The 25,462-nt window shown below is 39.9% G+C and overlaps 1 protein-coding gene across 1 annotated transcript in view; it reads right to left on the bottom strand.

Moving 5' to 3' along the window:
• The window catches only part of LOC121330984 (calpain-15-like), a 78,952-nt gene that overhangs the window by 26,897 nt on the left and 26,593 nt on the right, over positions 1-25,462 (bottom strand). Inside the window, exon 2 of the mRNA XM_041278042.1 lies at positions 9,451-11,068. Coding sequence (XP_041133976.1) covers positions 9,451-11,068 — 1,618 coding nt within the window. The remainder of the gene's footprint in view (positions 1-9,450; positions 11,069-25,462) is intronic.

Raw genomic sequence — 25,462 nt, 5'->3', positions numbered from 1 at the left:
GACAGTTCTTGGTTATCCTTACAAACACTACTACAGAGAGAAAGAAAGGCAGGGAATGGGAGAGGCGTCATCACAGGCGCAAATGAGTATGCTTTGGGAAGACACATGGACAAAATGTAGGTAAGGCACAGGTATTATCCCATTGACGAGACCAGTGGCAATGTCAGTGTTCTTGCGAAGCACAAGTTTGCAGCCTATTTTGACTCGTACGGTAGTTTCCAGTCCAGCTGTAAGACTGCAGTCAGCCTTGCAGGCATTCTATTCAACACATTTCTCTTGAAGTTAAAGGGCAGTCCACAGTCCATAAGATGAATGTCTACTATAGATACTAATGAGAGCAAAACAAATACAAAAGAAAAACAAGGGAAACGCAGATCTCTTCAAGAAAGTTGTATAAATGGATTTTAGATTTTTCTACGATACAATAACAAGACGTAGTTTAACAGTAAACTAATGTGATCCATCTGCATCTCCATCCATTTGCGATTCTTTCCATCTAATGATGTAGATATCCTTCCGTCTGATGTTGATGGCTGAAGTGTAATGCTGGCTCCAGGGATCAGCTTATTTTGCCTCCCCAGCGCATCAGCACACATAATGGCTGCGATGCTGGCTCTGGGGATCAACCCAGTGCGGTCTCCCCAGAGCATCAGCATAACAACCATCTGGATTGAGCTAAGTAGGGTACATCGCTGGGGTCTCCAAGTGGGCACCTTCTATCCTCTGTGTTTCGTCGACTAGCCCACAACACCTCAAGAGAGCTCGACTGATTCTGCTGTCCCAGAATCACCCCCCTCCATCCCCCACTCAACTCAGCCCTGCTTACTTCAGTGTACATCAGCGTTGCTTTCTTTCTATTGTGCTTGAGATCCCCATCCAGAATCTTTCCGTTCAAATTTTGACTCATAAGACCGACTTCCACTCCTCAAACATCCAGTTTCTGTGGTTTTTGGCCCAGGCAAGTCTCTTCCTCTTATTCTGCACTCTTAACAATGGTTTCTTTGCAGCAGTTCTTTTAGTTAGGCCCGCTTCACACAATCTCCTCTGAACAGTTGATGTTGAAACACCTGTACTTCTGGTTGCATTTAGCTGAGCTTGTATTTCAGGGGCAGTTAATCACCGTTTTTGCAGACTTGTGACTCGAATTAACTTTTTTTCTGATTCTGAGGGCACCCTTGGCCTGTCTGACCTTGTTCGTTCCTCATGAGTGCCAGTTTCTTCAAATCGTTTGATGGTTTTGGCCACAGCAGTTACACACACTTGCAAAGTTCTTGTGATTTGTCTTAAAGATTGACCTTAATTTCTTAAAGTAATTACAGACTTAGTCTTTTTTCTTTGCTTAACTGAGCGTATTTTGCCATTTTCTGCTCCCTTACATTCAGGAATGACAAATTTGTGCCTATGCTACCTATATTTATAGTAATCATGGACCCTCACCTGTTAACAATAATTGGTGACAAAAGGTTAATTAGGTAACATGCTAGTTAATTCAGAGAACATCTAACAAAGACACTTTTATACTTAGGCCAGTGTTTTAACACCGTGTTATACACATTTCAGACTTGACTGACTTGGGCTTCAGACTGAAATCCCCTTGCTTTGGGTGACCATTTCATTGAAGTTGACAGGATATACATTTTCATTTAAAAATGTAATTTTTGAATGCAATTCACTTATGATTATCAGCTTATATAAGTACACGTATCATATAATGAAATATTAAGTGTTTATAGACAAGTTTATACAGTTAAAAGCATAGCTAATCATGAAAAACCTGGTTTCAAACAGGTGTACTCAAACTTTTGACTGGTTCTGTGTGTGTGTGTGTGTGTATATATATATATATATATATATATATATATATATATATATATATATATATACACACACACACACACACACACACACACACACACACACACACACACACACACTACACCCCCTTGAACTTTTTTCACATTTTGTTGTGTCAGTGCCTCAGAGTTTCATGCAATTAAATTTAAATTTTTTTCCCACTTATCTACACACCATACTCCACACTGTTAAGGGGAAAAAAGGTTTTATTGAGAAAAAAAATTATATATTAAAAATACAAAACTGAAAGATCATAATTGGATAAGTCTCCAATCCCCCTGAGTTAATACTTGGTGGAAGCACCTTTGGCTGCAATTACAGCTGTGAGTCTGTTGGGATAGGTTTTTGCACACCAAGATTTGGCAATATTTGACAATTCTTCTTTACAAAACTCTTCAAGCTCTGTCAAGTTCCTTGGGTAGCATTGATGGACAGCATTCTTCAAGTCATGCCACAAATATTCGATTGGATTTAGGTCGGGGCTCTGACTGGGACAATCAAGGACATTTACCTTTTTGTTCCTTAGCCACTCCAGTGTAGCTTTGGCTGTGTGCTTTGGGTTGTTGTCATGCTGAAAGGTGAACTTCCGTCCCAGTTTCAGCTTTCTTGCAGAGGGCAGCAGGTTTTCCTCAAGGACTTCGCTGTACTTTGCTCCATTCATTTTCCCTTCTATCCTGATAGTCCCTGACAATGAGAAACATCTGCATAACATGATGCTGCCACCATCATGCTTCACAGTAGGCATGGTGTTCTTTGGGTGATGCACTGTGTTGCGTTTACGCCAAACACAATGCTTTGCATTTAGGCCAAAAAGTTCCATTTTAGTTTCGTCAAACCACAAAACTTTTTGCCACATGGCCACAGAATCTCCCGAGTGTTTCTTTGCATACTACAAAACGGGATTCAAGATGGGCTTTCTTGAGTAATGGCTTCCTTCTTGCCACCCTACCATACAAGCCAGACTTGTGGAGTGCTTGGGATATTGTTGTCACATGCAGACCAGTCTTGGCCATAAAAGCCTGTAGCTCTTGCAAAATTGCCATTGGCCTCTTGGTAGCCTCTCTGATCAGTCTCCTTCTTGCTCGGTCATCCAGTTTGGAGGGATGGCCTGATCTAGGCAGGGTCTTGGTGGTGCCATACACCTTCCACTTCCTAATAATCGTCTTGGAATTCTTTTGAAAGCGCCTTGGTGCTCATGGTTGAGTCTTTTCTTTGAAATGCACTACCCAGCAGAGGGAACCTACAGGAACTGCTGAATTTATCCTGAAATCATGTGAATCACTACAATATAAGGTGCAGGTCACTTAATTTGCTGTGTGATTTTGAAGGTGATTGGTTACACCTGAGCTAATTTAAGATTGCTATTACAAGGGGGGTGGACTCTTATCCAACCAAGTTATTTCAGTTTTTATTTTTAATTAATTTTCTAGAATATTTTTTTCACTTGGAAGTTGTGGGGTATAATGTGTAGATAAATGAAAAAAACAACTATTTTAATTCAAGGCAACAAAAGGTGAAAATTTTGAAAGGGGTGCGGACTTCTATTCTCTCTCTCTTTTTAATCAACTGACTGTATTGCATTTAGCAGAGCAATGAATAAGACAATATTAGTGTAGTTATTATTAGGCAGCCAGTGGCAGTTCGTCATAAGAGGCTCGTAGGCTTAGCCTCTGTAGTAATTTTGTAAAAGTAACAAAACCATACTGATCTGCGACCGTCACTTAGCCTCTAGAGTTTAATCCATCATTTTTTTTAGCCTCACATCATGCTAACATGACAGAATCCCACCCATTTGAGTTTTCTGGGTGGGATTATGTGTGTATTCCACCTTCAATCACTCTCTGTCAAGTTTTACTGTATGTGCACTAGCTAAACAATACAAGTTTGTGGCTAGTCTCCACCACTCCTAATTAGAGACTTAATCTTAACATGTCTTAACACTGGTCACGTGTGGCTACTCCATTTCGAAATCCATATGCAGTGTGCAGTTGTATATTTTTTCAGTGAACAATGGCTGCCGTTGTATACTTTTTAATTCATACGCCATTGTCCTTGCTTTCAATTGGGGGAAAAAATAAGAATAAAAAACGAAGGTCATCCAAAGCCTGAACTGGACCTTCAACAGGGAGGACCAAAACAAAATTGTCTTTAACTGCTCATGGTACAAAAAAAAAAAAAAAAAAAAAAAAAAAATTGTTGACTGCAAGTATTGAAAAGCAAAAGCTGTTCTGCTGGCCTCATTTGCTTTTTCAAACTGGCTATTTATCTTCCCTGTGGATTTCTGTGGGCTACAGTGATTTGAAAAATCTTCCATGGGCTGTAAAAACACACGCAACAGCACCCAGTCACATATCCACAGATGTAAAACTTCAGCTTCTTGGTAAGAGAGAACTGCGTACACAAATTGCTGAACACAACAATCTTGCTATTTAGCAAGGCAGGAGTTACCATTTTGGGGGCATGAAGAAGGTGCTGAACCATTGAATAAAATGCCGATGACACCATCATTGCCTCAAGCAGCTTCATTGAATAAAGAGTCGATACAAATTTTACGACGGTGAAAGTAAAATTTTGATTTTATCAGTAATGCAGAGCTGTATGCCGTTCTCGCATGATAACTACACTCAAAGCTGCAGGATGCTTTAGCAGTATAGGAAAGATATAAATATTCCTATTGTTATACACCAAAAATACACCAAAATGTCTAGAAGAGGCTTGGGACTCTATGTATCATTGATTTTTCATTTGTATCTTCATTTTCAGAGGTTTTTGTGAATTCGTAGACATACCCACGATGTACTAAAGCCACTTTGTCTCCCGTAACTTAGTTTCGTCACTGCAACGATAGTTTAGCTATGCCTGTTCTTTTCAAACTACGCTACTTCCGTATGCAAATGTACAAATCTCATTACAATAAATCAAAGGTTCGCCCTTAACCTTGATGTACTATAACTTTCTCTTGACTTACGACTGCAGTTTGAGCCTGATATTTTACATGTGCCTTTCACTAGCATAGATTTAACTGGCTAAAACCTCCTGCTTAACGATTGCCAGGTATATAATTACTTTAAGTGCATTAAAATATATATATAGCTCTGGAAAAAATTGAGGGACCACTGCAAAATTATCAGTTTCTCTGGTTTTACTATGTATAGGTATGTGTTTGGGTAAAATGAATATTTTTGTTTTATTCTATAAACTACTGACAACATTTCTCCCAAATTCCAAATTAAAATATTGTCATTTAGAGCATGTATTTGCAGAAAATGACAACTGGTCAAAATAACAAAAAAGATGCAGTGTTGTCAGACCTCGAATAATGCAAAGAAAATAAGTTCAGATTCATTTTTAAACAACACAATACTGATGTTTCAACTTAGGATGAGTTCAGAAATCAATATTTGGTGGAATAACCCCCCTGATTTTCAAGCACAGCTTTCATGAATCTTGGCATGCTCTCCGCCAGTCTTTCACATTGACGTTGGGTGACTTTATGCCACTCCTGGTGCAAAAATTCAAGCAGCTCAGCTTAGTTTGATGGCTTGTGACCATCCATCTTCCTCTTGATCGCATTCCAGAGGTTTCAATGGGGTTCAGTTCTGGAGATTGGGCTGGCCATGACAGGGTCTTGATCTGGTGGTCCTCCATCCACACCTTGATTGACCTGGCTGTGTGGCATGGAGCATTGTCCTGCTGGAAAAAACAATCCTCAGAGTAGGGGAACATTGTCAGAGTAGAAGGAAGCAAATTTTCTTCCAGGACAACCTTGTACTTGGCTTGATATTGGACAATTGGTTGGCTTTGGTGTTTTGTGTTGACTTTTTGTTTCCATTTACTTTGAATGTCAAGTGTCTGTCGCTTAGTGTCCCAGTGAATTTAGTTAGTTATTTCTTTCCATGTTTCTTTTATTAATGCTTTTTGTCCAAGCAAAGTCTTAAACAATAATTCCAATTTTTTATTTTTTTATTTCACTAACTAAAAGGTCAATTTCGTCTCTGTCAAAATTTGTTTTCCTTTTATTTTTTGCCCGTGGTATAGTTGAATCTGCAGATGCCATCGCTCGAGCCAATATTTGCCAACTGCTGGCACTTTTATCTGTTCACTTGCCAGAAGGAAGTTCTAAATCATGAATTTCAGTGTTGCAAATCCAGTTATAATGATATGCAAATTCCGATCTCTCCTGCATAATCACCTGTAATTTATGTAGTTTGTGACCTTGCAGTGAAATTAAGAAAGTTGTTCATGAACCTGAGCTGCTTAGTACATTGAACGCAAAAATTCCATGAAGGCCAGAGGCTACGAATTCCCAGCATTTATGAACAAGTAATCAATATTAGTACATAGGGCCCTACGTGTGTGTGATAAAAGTTTGGTGCAGATTGTACAAAATCAAGCAAGTTATCATGTTTTCCATGTAGTGTGCCAGGCAGACAGACACAATGATATATGATGAAAAGTAAACTTATATGGGAACCAAGCAAGATTTCTTTTTTACTGCACGTTAAAAATGCGTAAGGAAATGTTTTGCTCCCAAACACGATTAGTGCCGTTTGAAAAGAATGCTCTGGTATTTGGTGTAGCTGCAATCAAGTCAAGGTTAAACTCAAGTGGTTATTGTCGTCTGCTCCAGAGGAAGGAGAAATTCCAGCTGAGTCGACAGAGACACACTCACACCCACACTGCTGCTGTCTGACAGACCAACAAGAAATCCTCCAACCAGTCCTCACCATCCTAACATTGCAAAGCATGGGAGCTTACTTCTTAATTCTATTGTATTTTACAGAATTGTTCAACTTCAGTACAAGTTTAAGATGTGCTATTACTGTTATCAAATTGTTATTCAGTTTCATTAAAACCCAATTTCACTTTGTCATTCCAAGTTTCTGTTTGTTTTTATATCATAGCTTAGTTATCATGTAATAAAGCTACTTCATTTCAAGGCAAACTACATTAATCTGTTAAACCCCCAGCCTCCCACAGGCAATTTCTGCCTGGAGGGCCATGGCCTTAAATAAAAATCACATTATCTTCCAAAGTATAGACAGCACAGGCTTGAATTCAAGGTAACCCCCCCTGGCCATTAGGACTAAAACCTCAGATTTGATATAAGTCTTACTCAGTACTACACTGGAAGGAGATATCCAGAAAAAAAAAAAAAAAACAAGAAACGCTTTTCAAGAGCCAGATTATTTTCCAATGCTTCCCCAACATGTCTACTACACTGGATAAAAATGTGAAACTGATTGAATAAAGGGATCAAATTCTACATGAGTTTTTACAAAGCTAGGCCCAAGGGTCCCCAAACCTCTCCAAAAATGAATATTGTGTAAATCTTTATGGCCAGTCATACACTAGTTTCTTCAGCAAGTTCTAAAAGAGAAGTTACCTTCTGGCTCCTCACATGCTATACATTGCCACATGAATTAGATTTTGTAATCCTCTTTTTTACTTATTTGTCCAATATTTCATTCAAAAGGTGGCCTTTTTGGAGCACTTTGGGGTGCCCGAAATGTATCCATGATGAGTATGCATGACAAATACTCTTAGTTCATATGCCACAACTGTCAGGCACATTGCTCTCACATAACTGTGTGTTTGTGCAGGAGAATGTTGCTACTGAGATTTTTTTGTAGCTCTGCATTTTTAGAACCTGACTATTTTTGTTGCTCACTTGTTTGAAAGTATGTAAATTTCAAGAAGCAAAATAATGAGATTTTTTTTTTTTCAAAATAAAGTGGTTACACTCATTCAAGCACTGCTGACAGGTGAATATGTGTTGATTATTGGATAAAGGTGTCTGCTAAATGTCTACAATAATAATAATAATAATAATAATAATAATAATAATAATAATAATAATGAGATTGCCGACACCTTTGCGGCTCTAAATCAGGCTGCCAGACTGAAAACACCTCAGTTCCTTTCATCTTTACTTTGATTGATATGTGGCAAACAAAGGAGCTGAGTGAATGATTGTTGGAGCAGGCAGACAGCTTATCTTGAAAGGCTAAGAAACCTACATTGTCTCTAGGTGAGTAACATCACTCCTTGTAATCATGGAAATATAAAAAAGTTTGCTAAACACTCCCATGCAATAATCTAAACCAATAAACATCAATGAGAAAATAATAAAAGACCGCCGGGAAGAAACAATTACTTCTTGCAACTTGTATTGCATCGTAAAGATCAGGGACCGGATACAGCAGCACAGCACAGATGAGACATGGTGTTGCTCTTTACTATGCAATAAAAATTGTTAAAAAAAAATGTTATTTCTGCGTGCCCCTTGAGAGTCAAATGGTTGCATTTTCTAATACCATTTACAGTAAAAATGCATATTGAAAATTACACAATAATAATAGTATGTAGTGTGGATCCATTATACTTACAAATCCTGAAGAGGCTCCAATCCATCTTCAAATGCTGCTTCAAAGGACGCTGAATCAGCGCTCTCCAACCCAGAAAGTTGGATCATTTTTGCCGTCACTCACTATTATCCATCTCCTCCAAAACTTCCAAACGATTTAATCGACTTCTTTTGGGATGCTTTGGAACACTGCTCGCCATTTCGTTCAATTTTATAAATTTTACAAATTGAAAAATGATCATAAAACAGTAAGAAACCTTGATCCTAAGTGCGTAATACTGCGCTCTCACTTGCAAATATATGTCTTGTTTACATAAGCACATCAATTACTCTTCAAAGGGTTAGGCTACAAACAAAGTCAAGGTGTTATTGGACAGCTTGTTACCTCCCTTACAATGTGATTTCACCATCAACAGATACATGTAAGGCCAGAGCAGTGAAACGCACAGCTAGTCGATCGGAGTTGTTTTTGAACCGTGAGGTACTAGACACATTGCGAAGGGAATATCTCAGTGGTGAAATGGAGAATTCGAAAAATGATCGAGATGATTTTTTAAATATAATGTGCAATTGCAGTACCATGTTCCACCTGCGGAACAAGGGGGGGCGTAAGAGGTTAAAGCAACAGAACAAGCACCATATCTTATTCCTATTTCTTACTAGAACTAAAACACATTCTGTGCAATTACCGTTTCTATTTTATTTTGGTTGATAAATTTATATGTATGTTTCATTTCAGTTCCAATCGTTGACAGTAAGGGCACTTACCTGCAGAGACTGACCTCTGCAGAAGGTATTAATGCTATTATAAACCAAACAAATGTATGTATATGTATATGTATCTTTTTAAATGCATACCACATTGTGGTTAGAAACAGTTTTCTCCATGGCAGCACAGCAAAGCAAGCCTCATTCTCATCCACAACTCAGAGGTAGTGTGGATGTAGCTGGATTAGAGCAGGAGACAAAGGGATTCCTTAGCCCTGTCTGACAAAATATTACATCAACCTGTCACTCCACTCCCCTCGGCCACAGTGGGGCTCTCCACACACTAGACATCACCTTTCTTAAAAGTGCTTGCAGCTAAATAATTCCATAAACCTGTTTAGCACTACCATCCCAAATTTGCAGATTTGAAAGAAACACAAGTTAGAGCAAATATGTGTTTTCATTTGAACACACCATACTCTCGAACACAGGTTTTAATGGACTGTTATAACCACACCTACCTCCCTGCAGAACCCGACAATGTTCTCCAAGAGCTCCTTGGCCTCTCCCTCGTCGTTCTGCCGCCTCGCCTCCACGTGCATGCTCTCCCGTCTCTTCAGGGGCTTGGCCCCCTTGCGCAGGGTGAAGTACTGCTGAGCAGTGTGGCAGGCAGCGCAGTGTTTGGATTTCAAGTCGTTGAGCAGGGTGCAGGCTGGGCAGGCCCACTGACCAGCCTTCTCCTGAGCGTTTAGGGAGGTCGAGGACGAGGAGGAAGGGAAGAGCCGAGCAGGTTTGCGGGGCCCTGCTTTGCCTTGGCTGGTCCCAGGGCAGGAGTTGCAGACGTCGCCCGTTGAGCCGCATTGGGGGCAGCGCTGCTGGTAGTCCTGGAAGCCATATAGTTTGGATGACCCACAGGCGCTGCACTTGGGGGCCCCTGTGGAGTTGCGAAGGGTACACTTGGAACAGGACCAGGTGCTGAAGTCTGGACTGGACGGGCTAGCGGGGGTGAACCGCACAGACTCCCCCGTCAGGTCGATCAAATCGCTGGCTACCCGGGAGGAACGGCAGGTCTCGCACTTGGAGCCACTGAAGGAGCAGGAGCTGCACTTCCAGGTGGAGGAAGAAGAGAGGGAGGAGACAGAAGAGGGGGGAGGAGGCAGGGAAGGACACACCTGCATATCCTCCTCATCAAAGATACTTAGCCGCTTGCCTTGGAAGGTTTCCCCTTGCTGGGGGGGTGGCTGCTGAGGCTTGGAGCTGGTGGGAGGAGGTTTGGGAGGCCACTGGGAGATGGTTACAGCTGTTGTGGAAGGGGAGGTAGGGCTGGGGGCTGGATTAGGGGGCCGTTCCAGATGTGGGCCTTGAGGAGGAACTTCCCTGCGGCTTCGAGGGACCGGGTTGTTCTGCAGGAGGGAGGAAAGGGGGGTGAAGGCTGATGAAGTTGAGGAACCAGTGTGTGGAGTTTCAAGGGGCTCCTCAGGCACTGCCGCGGGAGGGGAATCTTCATCAGTCAGGTCGATAAGTAGCGCTCCTCCACTGTTGGTGACCGTGGAGAATCCGACCACAGGTGTCAAGACTTCCGGCACTACCAAAGCCTCGGGAGGGATTTTGGGGAGGGAAAGCTTGCGAGGCCCACCACAGGCAGAGCAGGAGAGGGCTACAGGCGTGTTGTGCAGGGTGCAGCGTGGGCAGGCCCAGCCAGAGAGAAGCAGCATGTCTCCAGGACTCGTCTCTCCGTTGCTCTCCGATCTTCGGAGCTCCTCTTTGGGAGGTACCTGCCCTCGGGGCTCCAGGAGGATGGTGGTGGAGTTGGAGGGAGTGGCAGAGGTAGAGGTGTTTTGTGGAGGGAGAATCCCATTTGGAGTGCCCAGGGAGGGGCCCTGGCTGGCTCCAGGTCCGAAGCCACAGACAGTGCAGGCGCCAGACCCATTGCGGTTGTTGAGAGTGCAGCGAGGGCAGATCCAGGGCTGCTCCTCCGTGCTGCTGAGACGCAGGATGTGGTTGAGGTCGGGTTTCTGACGGGGCGCCTCGCAGATGGAGCAGCGGGGCGCTCCACCAGCATTCAGGAAGGTGCACCGGCCGCAGGACCACTCGCTGCTCCCCACCGCTGCAGCCATGGAGCCAGGGGAGTGAGAGTGACTGAAGGAGAGACAGAGAAGGGAGGTCAGTGCTGCAGGATCTACTGAGATATCAGCCAAGCAGACAAACATTTCAGTGTTACATAAAAACATGACAGACTCATTTTTTAGTATCGATTGATCCCTAAACGTTGTCAGGTCAAACTTGTGCATTCTTCTGTTTGTAATTAACTGATATTGTTTTTACACTGTATGTTCTGTAGGAATTATTTATGGGAGCTTGTCTTGATCAACCAGGACATTCCTGGAAACCTCCAGATATTTGTTTCACGTTAAATCACTAACACCTTGAATTTTTTTATATACTTATACCATATACTTCCAGTAGTAACATGGTCGACCCTTGGCATTAACCACTGCTAGACCATGCTTGATCTATGGCACCAAAGCAAAACTTTTTCAGACCATGGAGATTCTGAACATGGTTGCACATCACAACCAGTCATAGACCATGACTGGCACAATGGCAACATGGTTTACTGAATGATTATCCCACTGAATTTGATTAAGAAAATAAAAGTCCATTTAGTTGTGAACATCCCAAGCAGTTTGTGCTTGTGTACATGTTAGCAGTCAGCGGTGTAATGCATGCTTTCTAAATATTTAATCACATTTATTGTAGTTCAGCCTCATTAAACCCTTTGAAAATACAGTGCAGATCACAAATCCAATTGCAGAATTACAAATCCAAGAGCCATGGATTTCCCAAACAAACAGATTACAAGTGGAGAGTAGCAGCCAAACCAAAAAACATTTGCCTACTGGACTAACTATCCTGTTTGGTTGGCGTGATGTCCAAATGCTGGAATAAAAATAACATTTATGTTGACTGTCACTAGTTTAGCCCACTCCGCAAATACACTGGCACTGTTCACCGTAGCTTTCTTTGCCTAAACTGCAGTCCACACTCTGTAACACAGCATCCTTTCTGTAACAGCTTGCACAAAGCTCCAGCCCAGATGATCAACACTGCACTCATCCTTGATTTAATGTTATGTTTGCAAAATAAAATATGTTTGCTTAAACTGTGATGCAGCACCATCGGGAAAAACAAAAAGCCCAGTGTGCGGTGCTAGACATGTTTAACACATAGCAGTAATAAACAGAGACTGCTTATTTGTCATGTGAAAGGTAATCGCTGACAAAAGCATATGGAATGGTAGTATCGCGTCTCAATCCATGTAACAACTGTGAAAATACCTGCTTATGACAGACGTAAGCACTATGAATTACATTCTAGAACCTAGCGATATCATTTTCTGCAAACTCCACCTGTACAAGCAGCAGAGCAACAGTTTGTTTTTACTTTTTGCTGTTCAAAGCGCTTCATCGTTACATCTTTGGTAAAATTATGAACAAGGAAACATGCCAGGGTCTATGGTAAGGTCAACCCAATGTCAACCTTTGACATTCTGGAACACGGCCCCTTGATTCTTCATAGATTAGTGGCCATCATGCCATTAACACTTCTGCTTCACACTGTTCCAATGGAAAGGTGCTGTCCAGTAGCTGGACATTCTTGCAGACGTCACTCTCACCAAACTCAAGCTCCAGTGCTCCTGTCACAAAAAATGTTCTCAATCAATGCTGATGATTTGCATGGAAATCCAGGAACATTGTGAGTGATGGTTTGCAACATGAGATTTATATTTTCATGAGAATGACACGAGTCGTGGGGGAGTTGATATTGGAAGCAAATATTTAGATAGAACCTCCTGGAATTTTGTCATTGTCCCTGGCATATTTTGTCTTTATACTTTCTAACTCTCACTCAGGTGTGTTCACACACCTTTGCCTTACTCTCTGCCAGGGCTCTGCAATCGTTTCCATTCTCTATCGTTACTCTTGTGAACTGCATGTTTTTCAGGATTAGCCCTCAGCCTTTCCCTTGACAGTCACTTTCTCTCTGCTGCTGACTGTCATTTTATTGTATCTATCTACAAAATCTATCATACGCCTCAGAATAGCCATTTAAAAATAGTTGCTGTGGACAACTTTATTTTAAATAAATAATGTATTTTCCAAATATAACAACGTTTATAAAATTCTCTCAGATACTTTCGTTGAGAATGATAGTATGTACAAAGAATAGTACAGTACATGCATTATTATTGTTTTTAATATTTAATTAATCTGAAGTAATTAAGACACCCAAAGCCCTAAATGTATGCCAATTATGCTATTTAAAAATAAAATAAATAAATAAACAGGGTTAAGGATGGAAGATGATTTTAAACTCTTAAACAGCTCGCTCCATAAACCGTGCTTGCACCATACTTCTACCTGTTGTTAAGTCAAATGATTTATTTTAAAGTTTTGTTTTTTAAAGTTTAACACCACATGGCAACATACATAACCTTGTAAGGTGTAATGCTTTCGTCTTTGTTCCCAGTGTGAGGGATGTTAAGAGACAGATGTTACACTTGAAGTCACAGCAAATAAAGTATTAAGAACAGGCAAAAAATTTGTATGAGAGTTAGAAAGTATAGAGACAAAATATGCCAGGGACAATGACAAAATTCCAGGAGGTTCTACCTAAATATTTGCTTCCAATATCAACTCCCCCACGACTCGTGTCATTCTCATGAAAATATAAATCTCATGTTGCAAACCATCACTCACAATGTATTCATTTTTGGGGCCGATTAGAACAAAAGCCTGAACTGTATTCATTTTTGGGGCCGATTAGAACAAAAGCCTGAATTGATTCCCTGTCATCTTACAGGCCTGACAGTGTCCCCATGGAAACAGGGCCAGCTCTGCCCCATGCAGTGTGTGCTGTGCCACTCTGACAGTGTGCCCATGGAAACGGGGTTCTCTCTGCCCCGTGCAGTGTGCTCTGTGCCACTCACTGCATCCCTGGCTCTTCCCAGCCTGGCTCGAATCCAGCTGTGTATTAGGGGTGATATCTGCTAGCTGGGCCCTGTCCAGCCATCCTTTCTGGCTGTGACACATTTCTGTTGTGTTTGAAGTCATTAGCACCACCTTCTCATTGCTGGCTCCCTGTTCCCAGCACATCTCCACATTTCACAAGGCAATCCCAATACTCAGTCACTGCTAAAGATGTCTGCCTGCTTAATTGATCAAGCTGTAGAACTTGTGAACCAGTCCAGCTGGCTTACACTCCACAAAGACAGTTCTGGCAATGTTGTCTTTAAATCAGTTAGCAATTTCAACGTGTCTTTATAGAACGAAGAGTCAGTGTCAACTAGTGATCTGCTACTTTGAATCCAGTTTGTCTGCTGGCAACGCACATCTGTGCACTAGATGGTGCTGGCACTTACTAAAGACACTTTAGTGATCTACAGCTATGGCCAAAGGTTTTGCATCAATTTTTGTCACTTTATGAAGCAAAATGCATTAACTCTACAGGGAGATGCAAAACTTTTAGCCATAGCTATTGTCTTCATTACAGGTACTATAGAACTGAAGAGCAGCTCCTGAACTCACGGTCAAAGCACCTTAAAGAGCAACTAGTGGGGTTCCGAAAAGCATAGTGTTATACACAGGGCTGAAATTCAACAAAAATGTGCAGGCACTGAAGTGCACAGCCTGGTGGAGTAAACCTGTGGTTTATTCTTTTTTTTTTCCTACACGTAAAAATTAAAGACAATTTGAGTGCCAATTAATAAATACTTCTAAGATGTATAGATGTACAGATGTACAATATTTTGTAATACAAAATAAGCCTTAAAACATTGCTAATAAAATATAACCAATTCACCAAAGAAGCTGAAAATACTGAAAGCTTTGTACCCTCTACTTGTATCACCCAGTCATACTGTAATATAACACTAAGTTAAACCTTAAATGACAATTACTAAGAAGTATTACACTACACAGAAACTGCTGTAGAGAGAGGTTTTTGTTTCAAGATACCCGGGGTGATGTTATCAAAAAACAACTGTACTATGAACAAATGATACAAAAAGGGCTAAAGTCAAACAATGCGCAATACAGGCTGAAATACCCCTCTATTTTAATGTAACAGACACTAAAAAATAATGATGGTACTTGACCTTTTTCATTTCCATAGTATTCTCTGAAATCACACTTTCCAGACCCTGGGTAATCACCTACAACAGAACCTGGCTATGCCACATTGATAGCCTGTTATTTTATTTTAACTTACTTATCTACAATAATATATTCTGTCTGCTTTGTTGTTGTGTTTCTGTTTAGATAAATTACCATGAACTACTCCATTAAGGCTTCTGAAAGCCAAGTAGGAGGAAATGTGATGAGATTGTGTCAGTGTTACACATACTGTACGCTTTACTTTACCCCACTGCATTAACTATAAAAGCAGAGGATTTCAACCAGTACTTAAAATAAAATAAAACATTATTGTGTATTTCAGGCAGAAACAGTACCAAAGTAGACATCACTTTATTTTTTTAAATACCCTACCATTGTAGTTTTTGCAAAGTAAACAAAGTGGCAACAAGACACATTTTCATAAGGAATAGCTGAGGTTTACGATTGTCTTTTCTGCAAAAAATAAATGTGGAAAAGCGGGGCGTATAGAGAAAAAAAACCTCACCGTTTTGGTTTTCGTTCATCAGTACTCTCCTCGTAACAGAAAATAGGATTGCAACAAAACAAAATGTTGATCGCTGTACATAGCATTTACCTTGCAAGTTGGGCCAGTGTTATGGAAGGCGTGAAGCACACCTGCATCTGTATCCTGATTCTGACTCGGGTGCGAAATCCTGCGTTTATGTATCACACGCATCACTTGTCGTTTTACAAGGCGGTAAATTGGTGCAAGGCAAAACACGTTGTGATACATATTTCTAATATCTATCAGCTAGTTATGGCAGGGACACAGGTGTGGATTTTTGCCTTCCAATGAATAATGTGCAGCAGTGTTCTTTCACAGATTCAGCTTGCCCCTCCACACTAAAGAAAAGATTACTCTGTGCCGCTGTTTTCACGTCGCTTCTCTTGTTGATCAACCAATGAGCACTGACACCAAGTGAAATAGGCGGAGATTTGAAACTGCTAGATTGGTTTAATAATGATGGGCATTGAAGCTGCAAAATAACTCGTCATGACCTTTAGAGGTGGATATTGGGACTGTGAGGATCTGTATTGTAATACTGAAGACAATATTGCGATAAATATTGGAATTCAACGCCGAATGATGCCAATATTGATTTGTTGCTACCAAAATAAATCTGCATATATAAACTGTGCTCTTTATCATTTGTATGGCACTTAAAGTATTACAATGTAATTTGACAAATTAAACTCTCATATTAAATACCCAGTAACTCATTTTCGTTGGATCCTCTGAAGTACGTGCATGTGCTCCCAATTTGAAAAACAGAAAAATGGTGCTGGTTTGAAAGCTATTTAAAATTCTCTAAAAACATTGATTTTAAATGTATTTTATATATATATATATATATATATATATATATATATATATATATATATATATATATATATATATATATATATAATAAGCTACATTTGTCAAAGTATAAATTTGAACTTGCCTTTTTTCAAACGTGCATCCTAGGACTGTCGCCATAAACACGAGTTAAAGCTGCTTATATATCGGTCAATGCAGAGACCCTGCTTTTAAGATTTTATACATATTAAAAAAGCATAAATAAGTGCTACAAATTTATTTAAAATAAAATAAAAAATACTGGTAATTATGTTATAAACTATTTAAGATAGAGCCCGTCGATGTTGCCTCTACTGTGTGGTAAATACCGTGTTTGGAGTTATGCATCCCGAGCTGTAGGCGAGGGCCATAACGAAACTCAGTGTCATCTATCACATGATAGAGCCCGCATCGACAGCTTTATTTATTTATTTTTTCTTTAAAAACTATATTTACCTTGAACTTTTGATATTTCGCCAGGTAACATACTCCTGAGGAAAATAGTCCCAAACATAATTGGAAGATAAAAACGACATACACAGACAAAAAATGTTACTATTATTAAAATTATTATCATTTGGCTAACATATTTATTTATTGGGGTCGTACTCTTTCTTATAATAATTTATCTAGACGTACAGTTGTTGAACAGTCCGTGTAGTATTGAGTCTGACTGGAAGCTTGTTGTTGGAGGCGGGGCGTCATTCAAGCAGGCAGGGAGTGGATTGGCTGGTGTTGAAAGAACTGAAACAGGGTTGGGAGTTGACTGGTTGGTTTTGAGGGAAGGTGTTCTTTGAATCCAGCCAATGAAAGAATTGTGGACCAATCGTGTCTTCCCTGTTGATTTGCTGTCCAGTAGGGATGGGCGATACCTGATTTTCTTTTCGATCCAATACCAAGTACTACCAAGGCTAGTATCCCAATACCAATACCGATACTTTTAAAAGTCTTCTTATGTACATAAAAAGGGGAAATCTTTGTGATTTCTACAGTAAAAATTGGTAAATGCAGACATCAAAAATTATATTTGAAAGCCTTTGCATTAATATTAAATAAACTATCAATGATCAGACTTCTCTTTTTGTTTTCTGTTTAATAACAGCAATTATAAAGCACATGTTCAATAACGTTCAACAAACGTTCAGTTATATTATTACCCTTTTCAGGTGTTATTCTTCCCATCACTTCAACTGAAAATTTGGGCTAATCAGATACCCTGAAGTGAAATCAACAACATAAAATAAAAATCTCTTAAGAAGAAAAGAAGAATAAATGCTACTCTGATTTCTAGGAACACATATATTTAGCTTTATCTTCTAATTTAGTTTTAATTTTTAACACATAAACTTCTTACAGCACCAGGAAGGATGCACTTGAGGTCAACACTTGAAATGTAGGCTACATAAAGTAAATATCAACTTCTACCTTGATTCTTTCCCCATTTATAGGTTTTTGTTTAGAAACAACTGCATGTTGACATTTCCCCCCCTTCAGTCTGTTTCTTCTTTGGCTCACTAACTATCCTGCCTTTGAAAAAAATATTTCTGAGGGTACGGATGAAGCAATGAATCCCAGGTATTTTGCTGCAAGTCTGCTTAGGGATGGGAATGTTTGCTCATGCTCTTGCCACCAATGTAATGGGTCCTGGTCCCGGGGAATTAACTTTTCCTCTAAGTATTGGCACATTTCAATGAGTGCATCAGTACCTGTTGAGCAGCGCTGTTGGGTAGACAGAACTTGAATGTCAAAATCCGCCCATATCCCTCCTTTTGCTGTAGCTGGGGCAGAGCTTCGGGTAGTTGCAGGAGTCACTGGTGAGGCAAATCTTGGCATAGATGCAGAGCCAGAGCTTGGCACAGGTGCTGTGGTAGAGCCTGGCGTGGTGACTCTGAAGTGGGCTGATGGACTTCCTGTATTTCAGTGAGCATTAGCTTTTTCATAGATTCCACATTGTCTCTGTCATGAAATGCAAGGTTTTTAAACCTTATGTCCAAGAACGTGCTGGCAGCGAGACTGTAAAAGGTTTCAATCCCACGGAATCTGCGTTGACATTGCAGTGCCAGTTCTGTGGCAAAGGAGCTACCTTGACACTCAGTGGCTGCAGCTGCTCTGAGAAGTAGTGACACAAGGGGAATCACTTTTGAGACAGAAACATGTTTTTCAGCTGAAACTTCCCGCGTTGCCTCTTTGAAGGGTCTCAGGGCCTCAATGGTAAGGTGGATCATGGATAGCTCTTCATTGCTTAAGCATAGGGTGTTCTTTCCAAGTAGACAGAGGGCTGTGGTAACTGCTTCCCTCTGCTCACGGAGTCTCTCCAACATGTAGAATACAGAATTCCACCTTGTTTCTACTGACTGAATCAGTTTATGCTCTGCCACCTTCAGTTGCTTTTGTATTTGTTTGAGCTTCTCTGTGGCTTTCGTGCTGTGGTGGAAAAAAGATACAATGCTACTCCATTTTTCCAGGAGCTGAACAACTTCAGGAACAGCTTTAATTCCATATTTTACCACCATGTTTAAGGTGTGGGTGAAACAGGGGTAGTGCTTCCACCTAGCCTTGTGCACTGCAGAAACCATATTTGCACCATTGTCAGTAACAACTGCTACCACCTTCTGAGTTACTCATATGTTATTCTTTTTAGCTCTAAACTAATGTTGTCAGCTGTATGCTGTCCATAGAAACTACAGGTTTCTAAAAAAAACTCCTGCATTTGCCAGTTGTCAATGAAATGACAGGACACAGTCAAATATGCCTCTGTGGACCTTGAAGTCCACATGTCTGTTGTGAGAACCACACTGTGTGCACGTTGACAATTTGCCCTTACTTTGTCTTGACAGTCTTTATACATGTCGGCAATTGTACCCTCCATTAAGCGTTTGCGGCTTGGGATTTTATCGCGCTGATCAAGGGTCTTGACAAATGCATTAAAACCTCTATCCTCAACAATTGAGATTGGCTGGAGGTCCCTCACAATCATCTCTCCCAGGCTTCTTGTAACCTCTGCAGCTCTTTGGGAGTCATCTATGAAAAATAAAAATACTTTTGTCCTTCAAGCTACACTACATGCAGTTATGTCTTTATACAGTATGGGCAGTATATGGGAGTAACTCTCATTCAGCCTAAAATAGTTAGACTAAGTAGCTACAGGCAATTACTTAACATTTAAAGTGTGTAATTTAATTAATGTATGAAGAGTTTCATTCCAAAATGCATTATCCACCATTTGATAAAAGTGACACCTTTGTGATAAAATGATGGCTGGCGTAAGAGTTATATTCACCAGATCATTCCTGAAAGTATTAGCAACCTGAGATCTTTACTTACATTTTATAAGCTATAATCTATGTTTTAGAAATCCTGAGCAATGCATATCAGTTTTTCCACAAAACTGATATAACGCATTCAGATATTGTTTGAAAATGTGTCCAATCCAGCAGCCTATTGAGTGCGTTTACATGCACAACAAAACACCGACTGGAAAAAATCAGTTTATGGCAATAATTCGACTGAAGTGTTTACATGCACCGCAATACCGCGATTACACAAAAAACCTTGTTTCCATGGGATCGGTGAAATAGTGGGGTTTCTCTTTATAAAGGACCTGGCGCCGGTTAAGTAGTCAGACATGAACGCATTTAAAAAACAGACAGAAATCTGACAAAGCTGATAACATGCCCAGATTAATCAAAGTGTTGGGCAGAAATCTTGTTGTGTTACTGCTATTATGTCCCCGATTAAAGATATCAGATAAAGATGTTTACATTACTTTTTACATAGCCGGATATTAACTTTAGTCGGGGTATCGGAGTATTAGTATATGCACCCACTGTAATATTATGCTCCTCAAGAAATAAAAAGTATTAACTGATTTCTGTTCAAATGATTAAAATAACCTAATATTATCACTTAGACACCTGGATAATGCCTGCCTCTCTGAAAGGCTTCTGTCAGAGAACTCTGCCTCACTCTGTTACTAGACGTGCGGTATTTGTCTGTGTTCTCTCCCCCTCCTCTAATCGCCTCCGCTGCAACTCGTCATGCTCTCGTGTGGGACTGATTTTTATGTGTTTTAGAAGGTTTGTGGTATTGCCACAATATCTTACACACTTTTGACATATGTCACATTTTGCTTCATTGCTGTTTATTGGAGCAAAATGACTCCAAACGATGCTTCGTTTTCTTTCAGCCATGAAAGCAGAGCAGCACCGGTAACCGTGTTCATTGTCGTTTATGCGACTGACTGCGTGCGTCTCGGCGTGCCAGTTTATAGGCTATATGAGGAGAGGAGGGAGAGGGCGGAAGGAGAAGTAGTTCCTATCCTAAACAACAATGTGCTACATTTCATTTTATTTTATTTTCACTTTTCAATATCTGATACACCTATAGTTTCATAAAAAAAAAAAAAAAAAAAAAAATATTTTATGTGAGGATCGATTCTCACTGCTAAAGAAAGCACTTAGCTATTTTGCAGTCTGGTATCGATATTTTATGTGAGGATCGATTCTCAAAAATGAAACGTCAGGATCGGAAGTATCGATACTTTGGATCGATCGATTTTTATGTTATCAGATTAGTTGTAGATTATAATGTTAAGGGAAAATGCCTGTATTTATGTGCGGTTTGATTTTAAAATGCAATTCACAGTTAAGAACTTCAACGTTCCAGCAGGCATCTATGCAAAATATTAGCCTGCTAGATCTGGAAGCTGATAGGCTGTTCGCGCTCAATCGTTTTCTAATTATTTCTGTATCCAGAACTGTCAGCAGATAGTCTTTAAAAATAATTAAAATTGCACTGATACAGTTCTTAAATTGGTGACAAATAAAAAAAAAATAACTGAGCAATCTGTAATTTTAAAAAGACGATGGTCAGCGGATGTGACTTACTGCATACCTCATAAAATCGAAAGGAAAGGAACAGAAAAAATAGCCAAACCACAAGACAACATTTACCTGCTACATGTTTTCAAAACAAGGCAAATTTGGCTAGAAAAATGCCAAACCTGCCAGCACTGATCAAGGGAGAGTAGCTGAAAAATCGCTTTGCAAGACGCATGCATTAACTATTAGATGTTACCTCAAGTTCAATGTACAAATAAAACATGAATTTGTATAATTTTTTTTTTAGAAAAATCTATATTTTAATTTGTGCGCCAGTATTTTAAGATGTAGGACTTCACCACTGTATGTAAGGTTGGTGGTATCGCCAGCATATTTTACTTCAGCCTTGCTTAAACAACATACCGCAATGTTTGATGCTCTACAGCCACCCTTTTTAGATGTTATTAGGAAATGATTCCACACATGTGACTTTGCTGTGCAGAATTTAAGCAGCTCAAACTCTTTGTGTGTTCTGCCATATTTTATTTTGTCTTCACACAGCTCGCAGTACGAGTTCTCACAGGAAGTAATTATCTCACGAGATAATAGCCGACATTTTACAGTAAACGTTTCCCTGAATCAGTTTAACCACAAATACCGGTATTGTTGTTCAAATACCGGCTATTGTATTGCCTTATGAACATCGCAATATACTGGTATAGAAGTATTAACGCACACCCCTAATGATCTTACTGAGCTCAATAGATCATCCATTGGTTAATTTGAAGAATATTATATAAAAAAAAAAAAAAAAACATAGATTCTGAAAAAAAATGCAAAGGAATCCAAGCCACATGTTTGAAATTATTTACAATATGCTGAGGTATAAAGGTTTTGACTCTTCTCTACCCCCTCTACTTTTTCCATTTACCCTATTCCTTCAAATTTAAGATGCACTTTAACAATTTTTTGCTTCTCAAAAATAGCCTGCATGTTAAATTCAAGTACAGTATAGTGATGCGTTTATTAAAATCGCCAACAAAAATATGATTACCCGAATACACAAACAGCAACATGACACTGCCGAGAAAAGATAAACCAAGCTTCCTGAAGAACTCCAAGAGAAATGCTTACAATTTCAGCATTTCTAACAAACAGTACCAGCTAGGACAGATCGGAAATGCTGATCAGACCCCTGTATTTTTCGACATGCCAAGCAATGTTCAGTGCTGTTGTGGTTGCTGTTGTTGGGATTCGTAATGCAGTAAGTGAGTGGTGGTGTGTGTACGAAAGAGGCACCATCTTAAGTATTATACAGTGCACAACACAATAAACGAGGTCCGTTGTTAATCTACAACTGCACTGTTTCGTGACAGTTTTGTACAATACAGCGTAAATTGAGGTTGTACCTTTGTAAATGTATATTTATTTAATGTTTTATTTTTTCCTCATATTGAGGGTGGGAAATTTGGGCTGCGTCTTAAATTCGAAGGGATACGGTACTTCAGACAAAATGAAAAGAAGTCATTCTGAAAGGCCAGTGAAGCTTGGGACTGCTTTGTTTTTTTATGTATATGGAAAATCAATACCTGCCTCACAGCAATCTAAGCTTAAGTAACCCAGAGCAGTTCCCAAAGCCCCCTGTAATGAGATCCACAATCAGGAGCTTCAATCAGAGAGGAATCGCAGTGTGAGACCAGCATGGAGGCTCCAGGAGCTTCAGCAAACCATTAGGAGAATACCAGCTAGTATGAGAATCATAATTACCTTACATGATTAATACATTAATGTTAATAGCCAAACTGAAACAGAAAATGCTGTACAAAGTGATTCTAAGCAACAAGAACACATTAAGATTACTGTGATATTATCTGGACCATGTTGCCTGTTGTTTAGTTGTTTGTGAAACTAGCAAGCAAGTCTTTATTTTAGAAATAATGTAAATCTTGCCTCAGTGTTAAGTGTCTGCACAATGGCTCTTTCTCCAAGATGACATTCTTTCTACAGCTTCTCATTCTGCCCACCTGGTTAAAACCTTGCTCATATTCCCCCCGAGACGATCCCAGAGATGTGCATCGCAGAAACTGTACACAATCGTTCTATCTCAATACTATATACATTTCAGCAAGGTCCAACCCAGCCGTCACTTGCAAAATGACACCTGACAATTCTTATGCATTTCAGACATTTCTTATGCGCTACACTTTGAAAACCATAGTTCACCATGATTTGTCATGTTTTTTTTAATATGCTTTACTATACCCCACAGTGCTTTACAAAGTTTAAATTATGCTTTGCCATGCTTTCGCTATGGTTTACAGTAGTCTCTGTGTATAGGAACATCTCCTAAGAGAATACTTTGCCTAAGAGAACACCCTTGTGGTGAAAAAGAATGTTCCCAATTCTAAATGCTCTGCCTAAATGAACAGGAACTTTGCTTAAAAGAACATCTTTTTGGCAATTCGATTAGTTCACAACTGATACATTCCTGTTTTGTAACCCGATAACTCATCATCATCAAAATTTAAATCCAAAAGGTTTATTCAATCTTTTCAAATGTGACTTGTCATCGCGAGAGTGTCTTGAGGCTCACTGACTGGTTTATTCACTCTTTCCAGAACCGCCGTCTTTATCATTGCCTCGTTTTATATTCCGATTTCCAGGAGTGCAACTCATTGCTACAAAATGGCATGTAAACAAACGTCAAAATGCATCGCTGTTTCTCTTGCTACACAAAATTGGAAATTGTTCGAGCTCCTGAAAAAAATAATTTTGTGCATTGGGGCTCCCAAGCGGCGCATCCAGTAAAGGCACTCCGTGTGTAGTGAAGGATGCGTCCTACAGCCTGGAGATAGTCGGTTCGATTCCAGGCTATTCCACTGCCGGCCGTGGATGGGAGTCTCAGGGGGCAACGCACAACTGGACGAGCGCTGCCTGAGGTGGGGAGGGCTTAGGTCAGCCAGGATATCCTCGGTTCACCGTGTGCCAGCGCCTCTGGCCCTGCCTGCAAGCAGCCCAGAGCTGCATGGTCCTCTGACGTTGTAGCTCTGAAGGTAGCTGTGTTTTTAATGTGTGTAGGGGGTGCTGTGATAATTTAGTTTGTTTATTAACATTAGTTTGTCTGTTACTTTATTATTATAGTTTATTAACATACATTTGCCTATTGCTTTTCTCTTACTTATTCTGTTCATGTTAATGCACATGCATATGTATTTATTTATTGAATCATATATTGTGTCTTTCTGGTCAACTCCGTTTTAAAGAACCCTTCGGCTAAGAGAACACTTTGCTTGCTTTCTGAGGGGTGTTCTCGTAGCCAGAAACTACTGTATTACACTTTGATATGCTTTTAATATGGAAAACTTTCATAAGTGACCAGTGCTCAGTGATTTGAGTCAAGGAAGCCCCTAATACTACTTCAGGAAGCCTGTTGCAGTTTTCAAGTAAAACCCTTTTTCAAACTTCACATAATTTTATTCCTGCCCCAACATGGTTCCACCATGTATGGGTGCTTTTAACAGCTGTTGTTTTTAATGGGTAACGGCATGGCTGTTTGGAACACTAAACAGAAGCCCGACTACCTCTCTTGTTCTACCCTTGCATTGTCCTTTCAGGATAAATGAAAAGAAATTAAATCAGACATGACAGCAAAGACTGCTCTGTACGAAGTATTTTACACTTCCCACACTGATACACTCATCATTGTACAACAGCTTCTAATTAACAAGCACTAAAGTCTCCTTGGGCTTCATTTCTTTAGAAGTGACGTTCCCAGGTTGGCTTTTGCTTCAGTTGACATTTCCCTCACTGGTAACTGACAGTGCCTGATGCTGCTCCACTGAGAGCCAACATTGACACAACTGTCTTGTGGAGTACTTGAAAATCAATTTCCCAAAGGAAGAAAAAGAGTTCAATATATGAATTCTTGTTTAATACAAAGGTATTATATTCATTTTTAATTAGCTGATGAACAAAAGGGATCACAAGTAAACTTTTAGGTTGATTGATTTTACAGAACACAACACATCTTATCCTACAAACTTTTGAAGTAGAATGCAGTGAAGCAAAGCACTCAAGTATCTGCACAGAGCAATCAATACATATTCTTCACTAATACCGGTAGCTCAAATAAAACACCATTCAAAAAACAAATGCACTTCTACCACAACATTCGCGT

Source organism: Polyodon spathula, chromosome 18 (genome assembly GCF_017654505.1).
Source record: "Polyodon spathula isolate WHYD16114869_AA chromosome 18, ASM1765450v1, whole genome shotgun sequence".
Taxonomy (NCBI): Eukaryota; Metazoa; Chordata; class Actinopteri; order Acipenseriformes; family Polyodontidae; genus Polyodon; species Polyodon spathula.
This window is presented reverse-complemented; position numbering and strand designations above follow the sequence as displayed.